General features: G+C 37.0%; 1 protein-coding gene across 1 annotated transcript in view; it reads right to left on the bottom strand.

Annotated features, from left to right (window-relative positions):
- LOC106869168 (structural maintenance of chromosomes protein 4) overlaps positions 1–13,713 on the bottom strand; it is a 44,640-nt gene that overhangs the window by 14,277 nt on the left and 16,650 nt on the right. The window contains exons 13-18 of the mRNA XM_014914784.3: positions 12,992–13,100; positions 11,077–11,208; positions 9,727–9,929; positions 5,014–5,198; positions 4,023–4,132; positions 1,413–1,535 (exon numbers count right to left, since the gene is read on the bottom strand). Of these exons, the coding sequence (XP_014770270.2) occupies positions 1,413–1,535; positions 4,023–4,132; positions 5,014–5,198; positions 9,727–9,929; positions 11,077–11,208; positions 12,992–13,100 (862 nt within the window). The remainder of the gene's footprint in view (positions 1–1,412; positions 1,536–4,022; positions 4,133–5,013; positions 5,199–9,726; positions 9,930–11,076; positions 11,209–12,991; positions 13,101–13,713) is intronic.

The raw sequence follows: 13,713 nt of genomic DNA, 5'->3' as shown, positions 1-13,713 counted from the left end.
AAGCCAGTATGCTCCGTTGGATGTGTAATGTCAATGTGAATACCCGTCAGAGTGTAAGTATCTTGAGAGAAAAGCTGAACATTAGAAGCATCAGTTGTGGCGTGCAAGAGAGACGATTGCGCTGGTATGGACATGTGGTGAGAATGGAGGAGGATAGCTGCGTGAAAAAGTGCCACACCCTAACAGTTGAGGGAACCCGTGGAAGAGGTAGGCCCAGGAAGACCTGGGCTGAGGTGGTGAGGCAAGACCTTTGTACATTGGGCCTCACCGAGGCGATGACTACGGACCGAGACCTTTGGAAATGGGCTGTGCGTGAGAAGACCCGGCAAGCCAAGTAAGATCGTTGCCAGTGCCCCTGGACTGGTTCTTGTGCGGGTGGCACATGAGATGCACCATTTTGAGCGTGGCCGTTGCCAGTACCGCCTGACTGGCTCCTGTAGGATTTTCGAGCGAGATCGTTGCCAGTGCCCCTGGACTGGCTTGTGCGGGTGGCACATAAAAGACACCATTTCGAGCGTGGCCGTTTTCGTGCGGGTGACACGTAAAAGCACCCACTACACTCTCTGAGTGGTTGGCGTTAGGAAGGGCATCCAGCTGTAGAAACTCTGCCAAATCAGACTGGAGCCTGGTGTTGCCATCCGGTTTCACCAGTCCTCAGTCAAATCGTCCAACCCATGCTAGCATGGAAAGCGGACGTTAAACGATGATGATGATGATGATGATTAATAAATAAATTTTACAAATTTTATTTGTAGTAAATGTTTTCAATTCTTTTTTTTCAACAGTAACCTGTCTCTATTATTAACCATTTATTACAAAACTAAAATACTTTTTTCACTAGTAATGTCTAGGAGGCTATAGAAAAATGAAAGATTCCAAAAGGAGCCATAAGCCCCCAAAAAAGGGAGGGAACCAGTAATATAGGACATCAGCCAACAGCATCCATGCACAGGGACTGAACTCCTATGTGGTTAAAAAGTGAACTTCTTAACCACATAGCCATGTCTACACCTATTTTAAAATATTTTTATAACCATTTAGCTTCTATTCTCCAGCTACCAGGTTACTATTTCCTTTTTCCATGCTAATATAGGTAAGATGTTATGATTGTTTTTTTAATAAATATTTCCATATTGTCAAAACATGACTTCACCGTAAAGATCAATTAGATCTTACTATGAACTACAACAGACCATATTGATAATATTAATAATATTAAATTAGATCTCAAAGATAGATATTGATTCCAAAATTTCTCAATTTCATTTCCCACCTGAAGGTATTTCAAGTGCTTCTAAGAACAAGAGAATCAGATTTTATTCGCACATGCCTGAAAAGTATAGGTCATCTACTCCCTAAATTATAACAAACTACATCCCACACAAGATGAATTACTAAATGAGATCACTTACTTTAACTTCCATACTGTATTTTTGTAGACAAATATTATTAAGTTTCAGAGAATCTTCCAGTTCCAGTATGTAACTTTCAAGCTTGCTTTTCTTTTGTCGATAATTAGCAGTTTCTTCAGTTACCTGAAAACATTTCCAAAATGACATAAGAAATTAAAACAAAAGTTGTATTTGATGAAGCATTACTGGCAACTAGAGAATAAACATATCAGTGCTAATCTAACAATGCAGAACACAGAAATGTTAGTTTGTTGAATTTTAAAAACTGTTTTACATCCATTTACTTGTAATCATCATCATCATCAAACATCTGTGTTCCATGCAGTCAAAAGTTGGACAGTTTGACAGGATGTGACAAACCACAGCAGGACTGCACCGAGCTCAAATGTCAGCTTTGGTATGGTTCCATGTTTGGATGCCCTTCCTAACACCAGCCACTGTAGAGTGTGTACCTGGTTCTTTTTTCATGATACTAGCACTAGTGAGGCCACCAAGAAACTTGCAAGACAAGAAAAGAAAAAGGCACCTCAGCTGATTAGGACTGTATTTGAGAGAGAGGTGGCTTTATGCCAGGCTAAACTATGAAAGAGGGAGAAGCATAGGAGTCTTGCTATAGAAGAAATACGTGGCTACCCCACACTATATATAAGGGTTGGTGAAAATAGCTGGAAAGAAAATAAAGATGGTGGTGACATGGTAGCCAGAACACACTCGCAAATTATGAGAGAGTAAAAGAGAGATACAAACACTGGATCAGGGGGGGGGGGGGATAATCTTAGAAAAGTGTGTGCAAGGAGATAGGTGTGGGGATAGGGGTGAATGTAGTCATCATCATCATCGTTTAACGTCCGTTTTCCATGCTAGCATGGGTTGGACGATTTGACTGAGGACTGTTGAAACCGGATGGCAACACCAGGCTCCAGTCTGATTTGGCAGAGTTTCTACAGCTGGATGCCCTTCCTAACGCCAACCACTCAGAGTGTAGTGGGTGCTTTTACGTGTCACCCGCACGAAAACGGCCACGCTCGAAATGGTGTCTTTTATGTGCCACCCGCACAAGCCAGTCCAGGGGCACTGGCAACGATCTCGCTCGAAAATCCTACAGGAGCCAGTCAGGCGGTACTGGCAACGGCCACGCTCAAAATGGTGCATCTCATGTGCCACCCGCACAAGAACCAGTCCAGGGGCACTGGCAACGATCTTACTTGGCTTGCCGGGTCTTCTCACGCACAGCACATTTCCAAGAAAAAGAGTGGGAGTGTAGTTGATGGTAAATATCCGTAGAGAGAGGGGAAAATGAGACAGAAGTGACTCAGGAAGGAGGATGTGACAAGTGACAGCACAGGAAAGGAGGAGTGCAGCAGTATTAAACCTGTAGGTAGATCAGACTGCAGAGAAGTAATGTTCAGGGTGTCCAGAGTGGGAGGGGGAAGATGTGCAGTAACAGAGAGGACGGTCAGAGGTAAATAAGGATGGTTATAATGAGTAGGGAATGAAGGTAGGGACCTCACTTTTATTGTGATGGATGAGTCTTCTCAAGCGCAGCTAATAGCTAATCATCTTAGTCTTTTGTCCTCTACTCCATGAGGTTCAATATCTTCTGATCTGCCTTTACTATTTTGTCCCATGTCTTCTTGGAACCCCCCCCCCTTCTACAAGTTCCATCTACTTAAAGTAATTAGCACTTTTTTTTATACAGCTGTCCTCATTCATGCACATCACATAACCACACCATCAGTCTTCTCTATTGCATGCTACATTTGATTCCTGTTACACCTAATTTTTATCTCAATGTTTGCGCTTTGTCATGCAAGCACACTGACATTGCGCATCCAGGGGAGTATACTAGCTTCATCCTTTTCATGTCCTCTGAATTCAGGGCCTATATCTCACTATCATGTAGCATTACTGTACATACACAAGCATCATTCAATCTATCTTTCAGTCTGAGAGAAGGATATTTTGTTGCCAGCAGGGGCAATAGCTCTCTGAACTTTCTCATCCTATTCTTATTCTAACTGCTACACTTTTAGAGTATCCTCTCCCACTGCTATTTAGGTCACCTAAGTGACAGAAACTATTTACTACCTCCTGAGCATTCAAAAAAATCTATTTCCCATGTGTCCTTTGTATTTATTGCTTCTGCACATCTACACACAAAGACTACTTTCTCTATTAGCCTTTGTGATTCCATTGTACCTTGTGTGTTCTACAGCCTGCACCAAGCACATCATATGGAATTCCTAGCTAAATCTTTCCTACATATCAAGCAGGGTCATTTACCTGATGGGAATAGAGGCTTGTGTTTTCCTGCTCACTGGAACTTTTATACTTTAACTCATAAGAAATTTACATATTGTAGCAGAACTTTTTATTCACAATTGAATACTTTACTTTTTACTCTGGAGTGCCTACTATTTCTGAGATAAATACTTAAGTTTCATTAAGTTTCTATGCTGCAGAGAGAAAATTTTTGCAGACCAATCCATTCCACTATTAGTTTGCTTGGAGTGTTTTTCTTTTTTTTTTTTCTTTTAAATAATTATTTTCAAAAATACTAAAACAAATTCCATGTTTATTTTTACTGCTTTTAACCAAATGAATATTTACCTTTAGTAAAGCTTTTTCTGCTTTCTCTAATTCCTTAGGGTCGATTTCTTCAATAACAGAAGATCCCATCCGACCTTTTAAAACAGTGTTGCCTCCACCACTTATGGTACCTGAAATCATAAATACAATTTATAACCATATTGTAATGTGACAAAAAAATGAGCTTATGATCAAAGCTAAATTTGAACATTGCAAAATGATGAAAGATTCCAGAAGGCCAAGTTCAAGTCAAATCATTATGCCTCAATAACCCAAAGGTATACAGAATATTCAGTTTATACAAATAAAAGGCACCATTGAAAAAGAGCCAGTGTTATATTAGAAACTGGATATGATTAAAGTTGTTCATGAAGTTTCCAGAAATAAATTTTATCCTTTAAAGATGAGATCCAATAATAAACTGAATGAAAAATTTTCAGAAGACTCCAGTCAATACCAGTTTCATGAACAGCAAGAAAATTTTAAAAAGAAAAATGAATTTTTGCAATCTAATTCTAAAACAAAACTTTTTAAAAAAACTTTCCATTTCAAGTACAGAAGTTTACATAAAAAAAAGTTGATGCAAAGGAAAAATAAGTTTTCACACAAGAGGGAAAACCATGCAGAAAATTAAAAAAGAAAAAAAAAAGATAAGAAACATTAAATCAAGGAAGAACAGAGAGAAATAAAAGGTAAAAGAAAGGAGTAGTGATTGAGTGAGTAGTGATTGAGTGAGTAGTTTAGTGAGAAAAAAATGTAGGCAATTTTTGTAAAACTATGTGAACAAAACAATAGTAAATATTTTTATGCACGATATGGTCTAGATTACATCAGATTTAAAAAAGCAAAAACTAATGCTTCATTCTGGCTTAATCTAGATAAAAGGTTAACTTCACTGTGAGCAACAGAAATGGGACAATTATTTGTGACTGGTTCTGTTGCAGTGGATGAAAAATACAAAAAATGATTTAACTTAATTATATCCAGAGATATTTTAGTTTCACATACTGACCTGATATATCAATAAGTGCTCCTTGTAAAGTAACAACTTTGTAGCGAGTTTTGCCATAGGCAATGCGGGTAGCCTGGTCAAGATCCTTTGCAACAAGTGTATCACGTAGGGCAAAGTAAAATGCTGGTGCAATAGTAGAATCTTTTATTTTGACAAGATCAAAAAGACGAGGAACAGATTCAGGTCTGAAGGTGAAATGAAGAAATTTTACAATAGTATGGAAATCCATATTCTACAGATATAACAAAATTAGCACAATTTGTGTGACCATTTCCAGAAATTACAAATAATTTATCAGTTCATAAACAATGTAGATTTTATATTCAGGCTTGGAAGGACTGGAAGAACGGTGGTAGCAGGGAATTGTACCAATGTGCCAGAAGGGACGCTAGGCGACAGGTTTATTTAGCCAGAGGGGAAGCAGATAAGAAAAGATTTGCCAATGTTCTGCGCATTGAGGACCAAAGACTCGAGGTATTTCGTGTTGCAAGACAGTGTAGGAGAGAGAATAGTGATGTCGTAGGAGAGAAATGTGTTCGCATGGATGATGGTACGCTTGCACTAAATGAGGATGCAAAGAAAGAGGTCTGGAGATGCCACTACGATAGATTGCTTAATAAAGAGAATGAATGGGAGGAAGAGAGCCTGCCGTATGTCAACCCAATAGAGGGACCAGCTATCCGAGTTGATAGTACCAGGGTAGATAAAGCAATTAAGAGTATGAAGACCGGGAAAGCCCCCGGCCCATCAGGAATCACTGCAGAGATGCTCAAAATATCTGGCAGTGTTGGCTATAGCCTAGTCACCCGTATTACGAACCAGATGATACATGAAGGAGTCATACCCAATGACTGGTGTAGCAGCATCATAGTCAACTGCTACAAAGGTAAAGGTGACGCTTTAGATACAAATAATTACAGAGGCATCAAGCTGTTAGATCAGGTTATGAAAGTTACAGAGAGGGTCATAGCCCAACTAATTAGGGAGCGAATCAATTTAGATGAGATGCAGTTTGGGTTCGTGCCAGGTAAAAGCACTACTGATGCCTTATTTCTAGTAAGACAGCTGCAGGAGAAATACCTAGCCAAGGATAAACCTCTGTACCTGGCTTTCATTGACATGGAGAAAGCCTTTGACAGGGTCCCCCGATCCCTTATCTGGTGGTCAATGAGGAAACTTGGGATAGAAGAATGGTTAGTGAGAGCTGTGCGAGCCATGTACAGAGATGCTGCCAGTAAGGTGAGGGTTGGAAATGAGTACAGCAATGAATTCCGGGTAGATGTAGGGGTCCAACAAGGTTCCGTCCTCAGCCCCCTCTTATTTATTATAGTCTTCCAGGCAATCACAGAGGAGTTCAAGACAGGTTGCCCCTGGGAGCTCCTCTATGCTGATGACCTTGCCCTAATTGCGGAGTCACTATCAGAACTAGAGGAGAAGTTTCAGGTGTGGAAGCAAGGTCTAGAATTGAAGGGCCTTAGAGTCAACCTAGCTAAAACCAAAATCCTAATAAGTAGGAAGGTAGATAAAACACAAACCCCTTCAGGTAGATGGCCCTGCTCAGTATGTAGAAAAGGAGTAGGTAGTAACTCTATAAGATGTACCCGGTGCAAGCTATGGACACATAAGAGGTGCAGCAACATCAAAGGCAGGTTAACTAGGAAGTTAGTTTTTGTTTGTGGCAATGTTCAGGTGCAATAAAGACTGTAAACAAACAGGAAACAACTTCTATCTCATTCCAGGGTGAAAAACTAGAGGTAGTCGATAGCTTCCGCTATCTGGGCGACCAAGTTAGTAGTGGGGGTGGGTGCGCTGAAAGTGTAGCTGCTAGAATAAGAATAGCCTGGGCAAAGTTTAGAGAGCTCTTACCCCTGCTGGCGACAAAGGGACTCTCACTCAGAGTAAAAGGCAGATTGTATGACGCATGTGTACGAACAGCCATGCTACATGGCAGTGAAACATGGGCTGTAACTGCTGAGGACATACGTAAGCTCGCAAGGAATGAAGCCAGTATGCTCCGTTGGATGTGTAATGTCAATGTGAATACCCGTCAGAGTGCAAGTATCTTGAGAGAAAAGCTGAACATTAGAAGCATCAGTTGTGTACAAGAGAGACGATTGCGCTGGTATGGACATGTGGTGAGAATGGATGAGGATAGCTGCCTGAAAAAGTGCCACACCCTAACAGTTGAGGGAACCCATGGAAGAGGTAGGCCCAGGAAGACCTGGGCTGAGGTGGCGAGGCAAGACCTTCGTACATTGGGCCTCACCGAGGCGATGACTACTGACCGAGACCTTTGGAAATGTGCTGTGCGTGAGAAGACCCGGCAAGCCAAGTAAGATCGTTGCCAGTGCCCCTGGACTGGCTCTTGTGCGGGTGGCACATAAGATGCACCATTTTGAGCGTGGCCGTTGCCAGTACCGCCTGACTGGCTTCCGTAGGATTTTCGAGCGAGATCGTTGCCAGTGCCCCTGGACTGGCTTGTGCAGGTGGCACATAAAAGACACCATTTCGAGCGTGGCCGTTGCCAGTATCGCCTGACTGGCCTTCGTGTAGGTGACACGTAAAAGCACCTACTACACTGAGTGGTTGGCGTTAGGAAGGGTATCCAGCTGTAGAAACTCTGCCAAATTTAGATTGGAGCCTGGTGTTGCCATCCGGTTTCACCAGTCCTCAGTCAAATCGTCCAACCCATGGTAGCATGGAAAGCGGACGTTAAACAATGATGATGATGATGATGATGATGAAAATCAAAGAAAATATATAAACAATGTTAATCAATAACATTGTTTTTAATCAATAATATTGCGCACCATATCTTTTACATAAAAAATTATTCCTACTTCTAATATTAACTACTATATTTATTGGTATTTTCTATTTAAATATTATTTTACTCTATGTATTATATATCTCAGTGTATAATATGCCCTAGAGTTCAATGCCTGAATGCAGTCTCTAAACACACCCTGTAAACTGCTACTGTGTGTTAGAGCTCATTACACAATAAGTGAATGGTTATTTCCAGAGCAAGTATAACTGTAATAACCCATAGATAATTTCAGTTGAACTTTCAGCTTGAACAGCTGTCATCCATTGGAATCAGTCAGCACATGCACAACCACTTCTATATGCTAAGCATATACTAGCACTTAAAACACCTTGCCATACAGAAAAAAAAATGTTTTCAATGTCCTTCACATCACAGTAAATGCTAATAACCTGAGATCAGTCTCCTGTCTACCATCTGGGTGGAGGCATACAAAGTAACTTGAGTGTTTTATTTTTTTGATACTGGCTCTGATTCATTTAACCCCTTCCCCGGCGACTTCTTTTGGAGAAAACCTTTCATTTTCAGACAAATATATATTTTTTTAATCAGACAGGCTTGCACTCTCATCTGATGTATTCAAGCCTCTAATAGAAGATTCATACGTTTTGTCATATTCTAAGCTCAACATCTGGGTGTAATTTGTAAAAAAGAGAAACACAAAAACCGAGAAATGCCGAGAATTGACATATAAACTCGTCTGTGGCTGTTTTTGAAATTATGTTTTGGATGAGTTTACTCGTCGCACTCAGAAAAAGAGAAATTGGTGAAGACAAGTTGACTCATCTTTGCTGGGTAAAGAGCTAATGTATTTATATTTGAATTAAAACCTTCCATTGTAAATATTTGTAGGAACCTTTTGTTAACTTATGTTTCAACAACATAATAATGAAAACGTTATTTTACTAAATGCCTCCAAATTCTTGAATATTTTGAAAATAAATTCTTTACTAATTTGGTCACAAAACAAAAAAAATTGAAGCGTAAATGAAATATGTTAGTTTGCAATGCTGAGAGAAAATAACTAATTTCAGAAAGTACCATTTAGTCTTTGATGAACAATCACTCAAAACACTACACATTCGCTCACCTCGTGGCAAGCTAACATATGACATTTTTTGCTTGCAGACAATCAGGTTTCTTGAATTCTAGGGATTAAATATTTTCTTAGAACAAACATACAACATATATGTAGTGCTACCATTTTTTTAGAAGAAACTATAGAAATCCTATTTATATAGAGATTTTAACATTTTCCTAAAACTTTATCAATTAAAAATTGATCTTAACATTTCTTCCTTGAAAACCTTTCATAGTTACTATGAATACTTTCACATTACTGACTTCATTAAAAATATTAAATTTTATTTAGTAATAAGTATTCTCTTTTTCCCAGTTTATACAGAAGGTAACATAGATTATAATACAAGATAGACAAAAATCAATATAATTGCCTCTGAAAATTAATTTAGAATCCTTTTTTTTAATACAAACTTAGGTTTACGAAAATTTTTAAATCATTTACTATGTATTTTTCCATGAATATTTAGCATTCATCCACACAATATTCATGTAAGACAAGCAAGAAGAATATCTGAATCTTTCAACTGTGTTTGTTTTGAAACTAGAAACCATTTTAATTAATTATTTAGCTTTGCATTAGACAACAATATCATAGAGCTATTACATTTTTGTTACAAAACTATTCCTATTTTTAATTTTAATACTACATTTATATATATTTTCTATTCAAATGTGTTTATCCAAATGTTTTCCCACCCAATAGAAAACCATCTTATACTCCAGGTGTGAAATGTTGGGAAAATGTATTATATATTTTTAAAATGTTTTGTAATATAAAGCAACTATATATCAACAAAGCTTACGTTGTTATTTTTCTATTGCAGTAGCTTTTCCATTTATCCATTTTTTCAAGACAAATGAATGTAGTAGAACCAGCGTTGTTAGCCTTGAGGAACTCAATGCAGCGGCGAGCTGTATCAATGGTGTCAACTAAAATATTGTCAAGAGCACCACAAGCAGTTGAAATGGCACAATCAAATTTGCTATCAATTGCACCTAGATCACCCTGTTAAATATATATATATATAAAAAAAAATTGTTGGAATTAATTATTAAACAAACATCAGAAAAGATAAGAAAAAAAAAACAATGTAAAAATCAACAAAAACAACCAAGATAGTCATTGAAGAGGAACTGAAATGCTGTAAAATCAGAAGTCATGGGGTGCCAAGATTTAAGTCAGCATTTATCCAATCACCAATAAAAAAAAGTCCTATTGTAAATATGTTGAAGCAACTTCTTTTCACATCTGAATACAGGCAGATATATTGATAACAGTAATATCATCAACATTTTAGCATCCACTTTTCCATGCGTGCATGGGTTACACTGAGTTTATCAAGACAGATTCTCTTCAGCCAGATGACCTTCCCGTTGTCAACACATACCAAGGTAATATTGCCAGACATGTTTTCACAGAATATTGGAAATGAATGAGTCATTGACAACAATCATGTAAATGTTAAGACAAAGAGACAAATACACACATATACAAAAGGCATCTTTCAGTTTCCATCTAGCAAATCTACTAAAAAATTTTTAGTCAGCCTGAGGCTATAATTGAAGACACTTGTTCAAGATGCCATGCAGTGGGACCAAATCTGAAACAATGTGGTTGGGAAACAAACTTCTTAACCACACAGACACCTTCACCCATATAGAGCCATGCATGTGCTGATAATAATACAATGAAAATTATTAAGGCCTAAGAAGAATGAAGAATAACATCTCAGTTTGTTTTTTTTTAATGGTATACCAAATTCTTAATTATATTGATTATTATCCTGTTATGTGAAGTGAGGCTTGAAATTACCTATAAACTGTGAAACCACAAACCAAAATATTCATTTATCATTCTCAGAAAATCGAAGAATATTTATGTTTATTTATTAAAACTTAATCACCTTATCCCAAGCAACAGCTGCCAACTTTGGAAAATAAAAGTTTAATATATACAATCATATAAAAGTTGATGCATGCTATTTTAAAGTAGCAGTTAATGAAGTGATAATTTAAAGCTTCACACACATAATTTGCAAGTGTGTGTGCATGAAATGTCTCATTTTTAAATATAGTGGAAACATTAAATTAAAAACTGAACAGTAACAGACATTCAACAGCAGAAATATTAAATAACTCAAAAACATGCTTACCAATCTGCCTAAAATTCCAGGAAGTTTCCCTCTTCGCTTCTGTTCCATTAAAGTAGACAAAACCCTCCCTTTGCTCTTGGCTGATTGCATGGACCTCTTCATTTCTTCAATTTTCAAACGAGCATTTCTTAACTTCAAACACAAAAAGGTAAGATGTCATTAAACATTTCAAAACATATCATCATCACTGAACGTCCATTGTCTAAGCTAGTATGAGCTGGACAGTTTGACCAGGGTTGGCAACCTGGAAGGCTGCACCAGATTCCAGTCTGATATGACACGATTTCTACAGCTGGATGCCCTTCCTAACAGCAACCACTTCAAGAGTGTAATGGATGCTTTTATATACCACCAGCATGGGTGTTATTTGTGTGATACTAGTATCTGCCACAACTGCGATTTTACTCAGCTTGATAGGTCTTCTTCTCAAGCATGTCATAATGCCAAAGGTCTTTGGTCATTGCCTCTGTGAGGCCCAACACTTGAAAGGAGCTTTTCACATGCCACCAGCACCAGCCACTTTGCCTCTATGAGGCCCAATGTGTGAAAGGTGCTTTTTACGTGTCACCAGTACAGAGATGATAGATACTAATATTCATTTTATTATAGTTGTTATATTTTAAGAAATAATAACACACCAATTTCTTTTATATATCTAGTATGCTATGTAACACCTTTCTATTAATAAAGTATGAATAAATGAAAGAGAGATGGGTAGAAGAATGCTCTGATCTGCTGGAAATGTTTGAAACCAATGAAAACGTTTTTGTGAGTTTTTTGTTTGATCTTGTTTTTCCTAGTCTCGTGCAGTGGGTAAAAGTGACCAGAGCTTTATGATCTGGAAACGAAGTCTCAATTCATGAAACGAAGTCACACCTCTTCTCCAAGATTGGCACATCATCATGGTAACTATATTTTGGGATAACTAGGACATGATTTACTAGAATGTCGCTGTACCATAAACGAGCAGTACATTGAGACACTCAAAAAGCAATTAAAGAAACCATTAGGAGGAAGAGACCAAACAAAAATCTGAACCCAATCCACATGCATCATGACAACGCATGACCACACACACACATCTTTGACAACAAAAAAAAAAATAGCAATCAGCCAAACGGGCATTGATCCAATGGACAGACTTCAAGGACAATTTGATGACACAGGTGAAAGTTGCTGTGAAATAGGCACAACAGTGCACACCTGAATTTTTTCCAAGAGAATTTGAAAGCCATGATCAAGAATGGCACAAATGCATCACTTGTGATGGAGATTAGGCTAAATAATACCATTGTTTTGAGGAAGAGTTACTTTACCAGCTCGTGCAGTTTGAACAAACTTTCTCAGTTAATAGACAAGTTATGCCCACCTTTGCATTATTTTCAGTACAACTGTATGTTTGTGTGCGTGTGTTTAAACCTTTAATTTAACAACTGTAAAGTTGCCTGGTTTCCCTACACGATTGACAGATTTACAAAAACTAACAATACCTTTAGAACATTGATATATTTGTATATTTAATTTCTTTAAAAAGAACAATATCTTAAAAAGCTTTCCTTGAAAACATTTTATAATGTTATGAAAGCCATTAGATTAAAAACTGAAAACTCCAACAAGTAAAACTAGTATTTAATGTATAATTTCATAAAACAAATAACTTATCCTTTATATTACATAATTATATGCATGTTAACAGTATAAGATATGAATCTTCTGTCAAATTTCAATTTCCTTTTGTCTAATCTCAAAAAGCTATTGATTACTGTGTAGTAATGCAGCTAACTCCCTAAAGGATTACTGTTTTTACAGACTTGCTCTCATGTTCATTTTACAAAGGTTTGATTTTTATTCAAAACCTGTTTATAGATTAGAGTGAAGTATAATAAAAATTATTTTCTCCTTCACTAAATTTTACCTGTTCTGAAGAATTCTTTTCTGATTCTGTAGCTTGTTCCAATTCTTTTTTGCTTTTTTCAAGATTTTTCTGAATAGTGGGAAGTTTTTGTTCCATATCTTTAATTTGACTAAAAAACATGAAAATTAAAAATTAGAAATACCAAATACATCAATTTCCTTTTCACAATGCAACTTTTTATAATGCAACATTATATTTCAATGTTTCATAAGTTTTATTATATTCTTCAAACAATATTTTAGAAATTTAATGAAACTATTCCAGATCAGTCTAAAAACAAAGGATATGTTTTTCTGAAACAACTAAAGTTAGTATGCAATAGTTATCAATACAACAACACATACATTAACTCATTTATAGAGAAAGGAAGGAATTTTTTAATACACAAATATGTTAAATTTGCTGTTATCCTCCTTAAGTTAATAAAACAAAATTTTTAAAGAGGTATCTACAAAGAAAAGCAAAATACAATAAAACAAGCTTATTCAAAATATCCTGTTCACCTATTATCACCAAATGAACTTCTGTTATCAACCTCCCAGTGTTCACTTACTCCTCATTGTTCAGCAACATCAATTTTTGTCAATATATTAATAGAACAAATAACCCAGCATTAAAAGAAAATAAGTGAATATTTTTCAATATGGTATTAAAGCAGAGAACTTAGAAGAGTACATAATTAACATTTAACATCCTCTTTACATACTGGTATGGGCTGAACA

The sequence above is a fragment of the Octopus bimaculoides genome, chromosome 5 (assembly GCF_046866305.1).
Source record: "Octopus bimaculoides isolate indiv1 chromosome 5, ASM4686630v1, whole genome shotgun sequence".
Classification (NCBI taxonomy): domain Eukaryota; kingdom Metazoa; phylum Mollusca; class Cephalopoda; order Octopoda; family Octopodidae; genus Octopus; species Octopus bimaculoides.
Note: the sequence above shows the minus strand (reverse complement) of the source record. Positions and strands in the feature narration are given on the sequence as shown.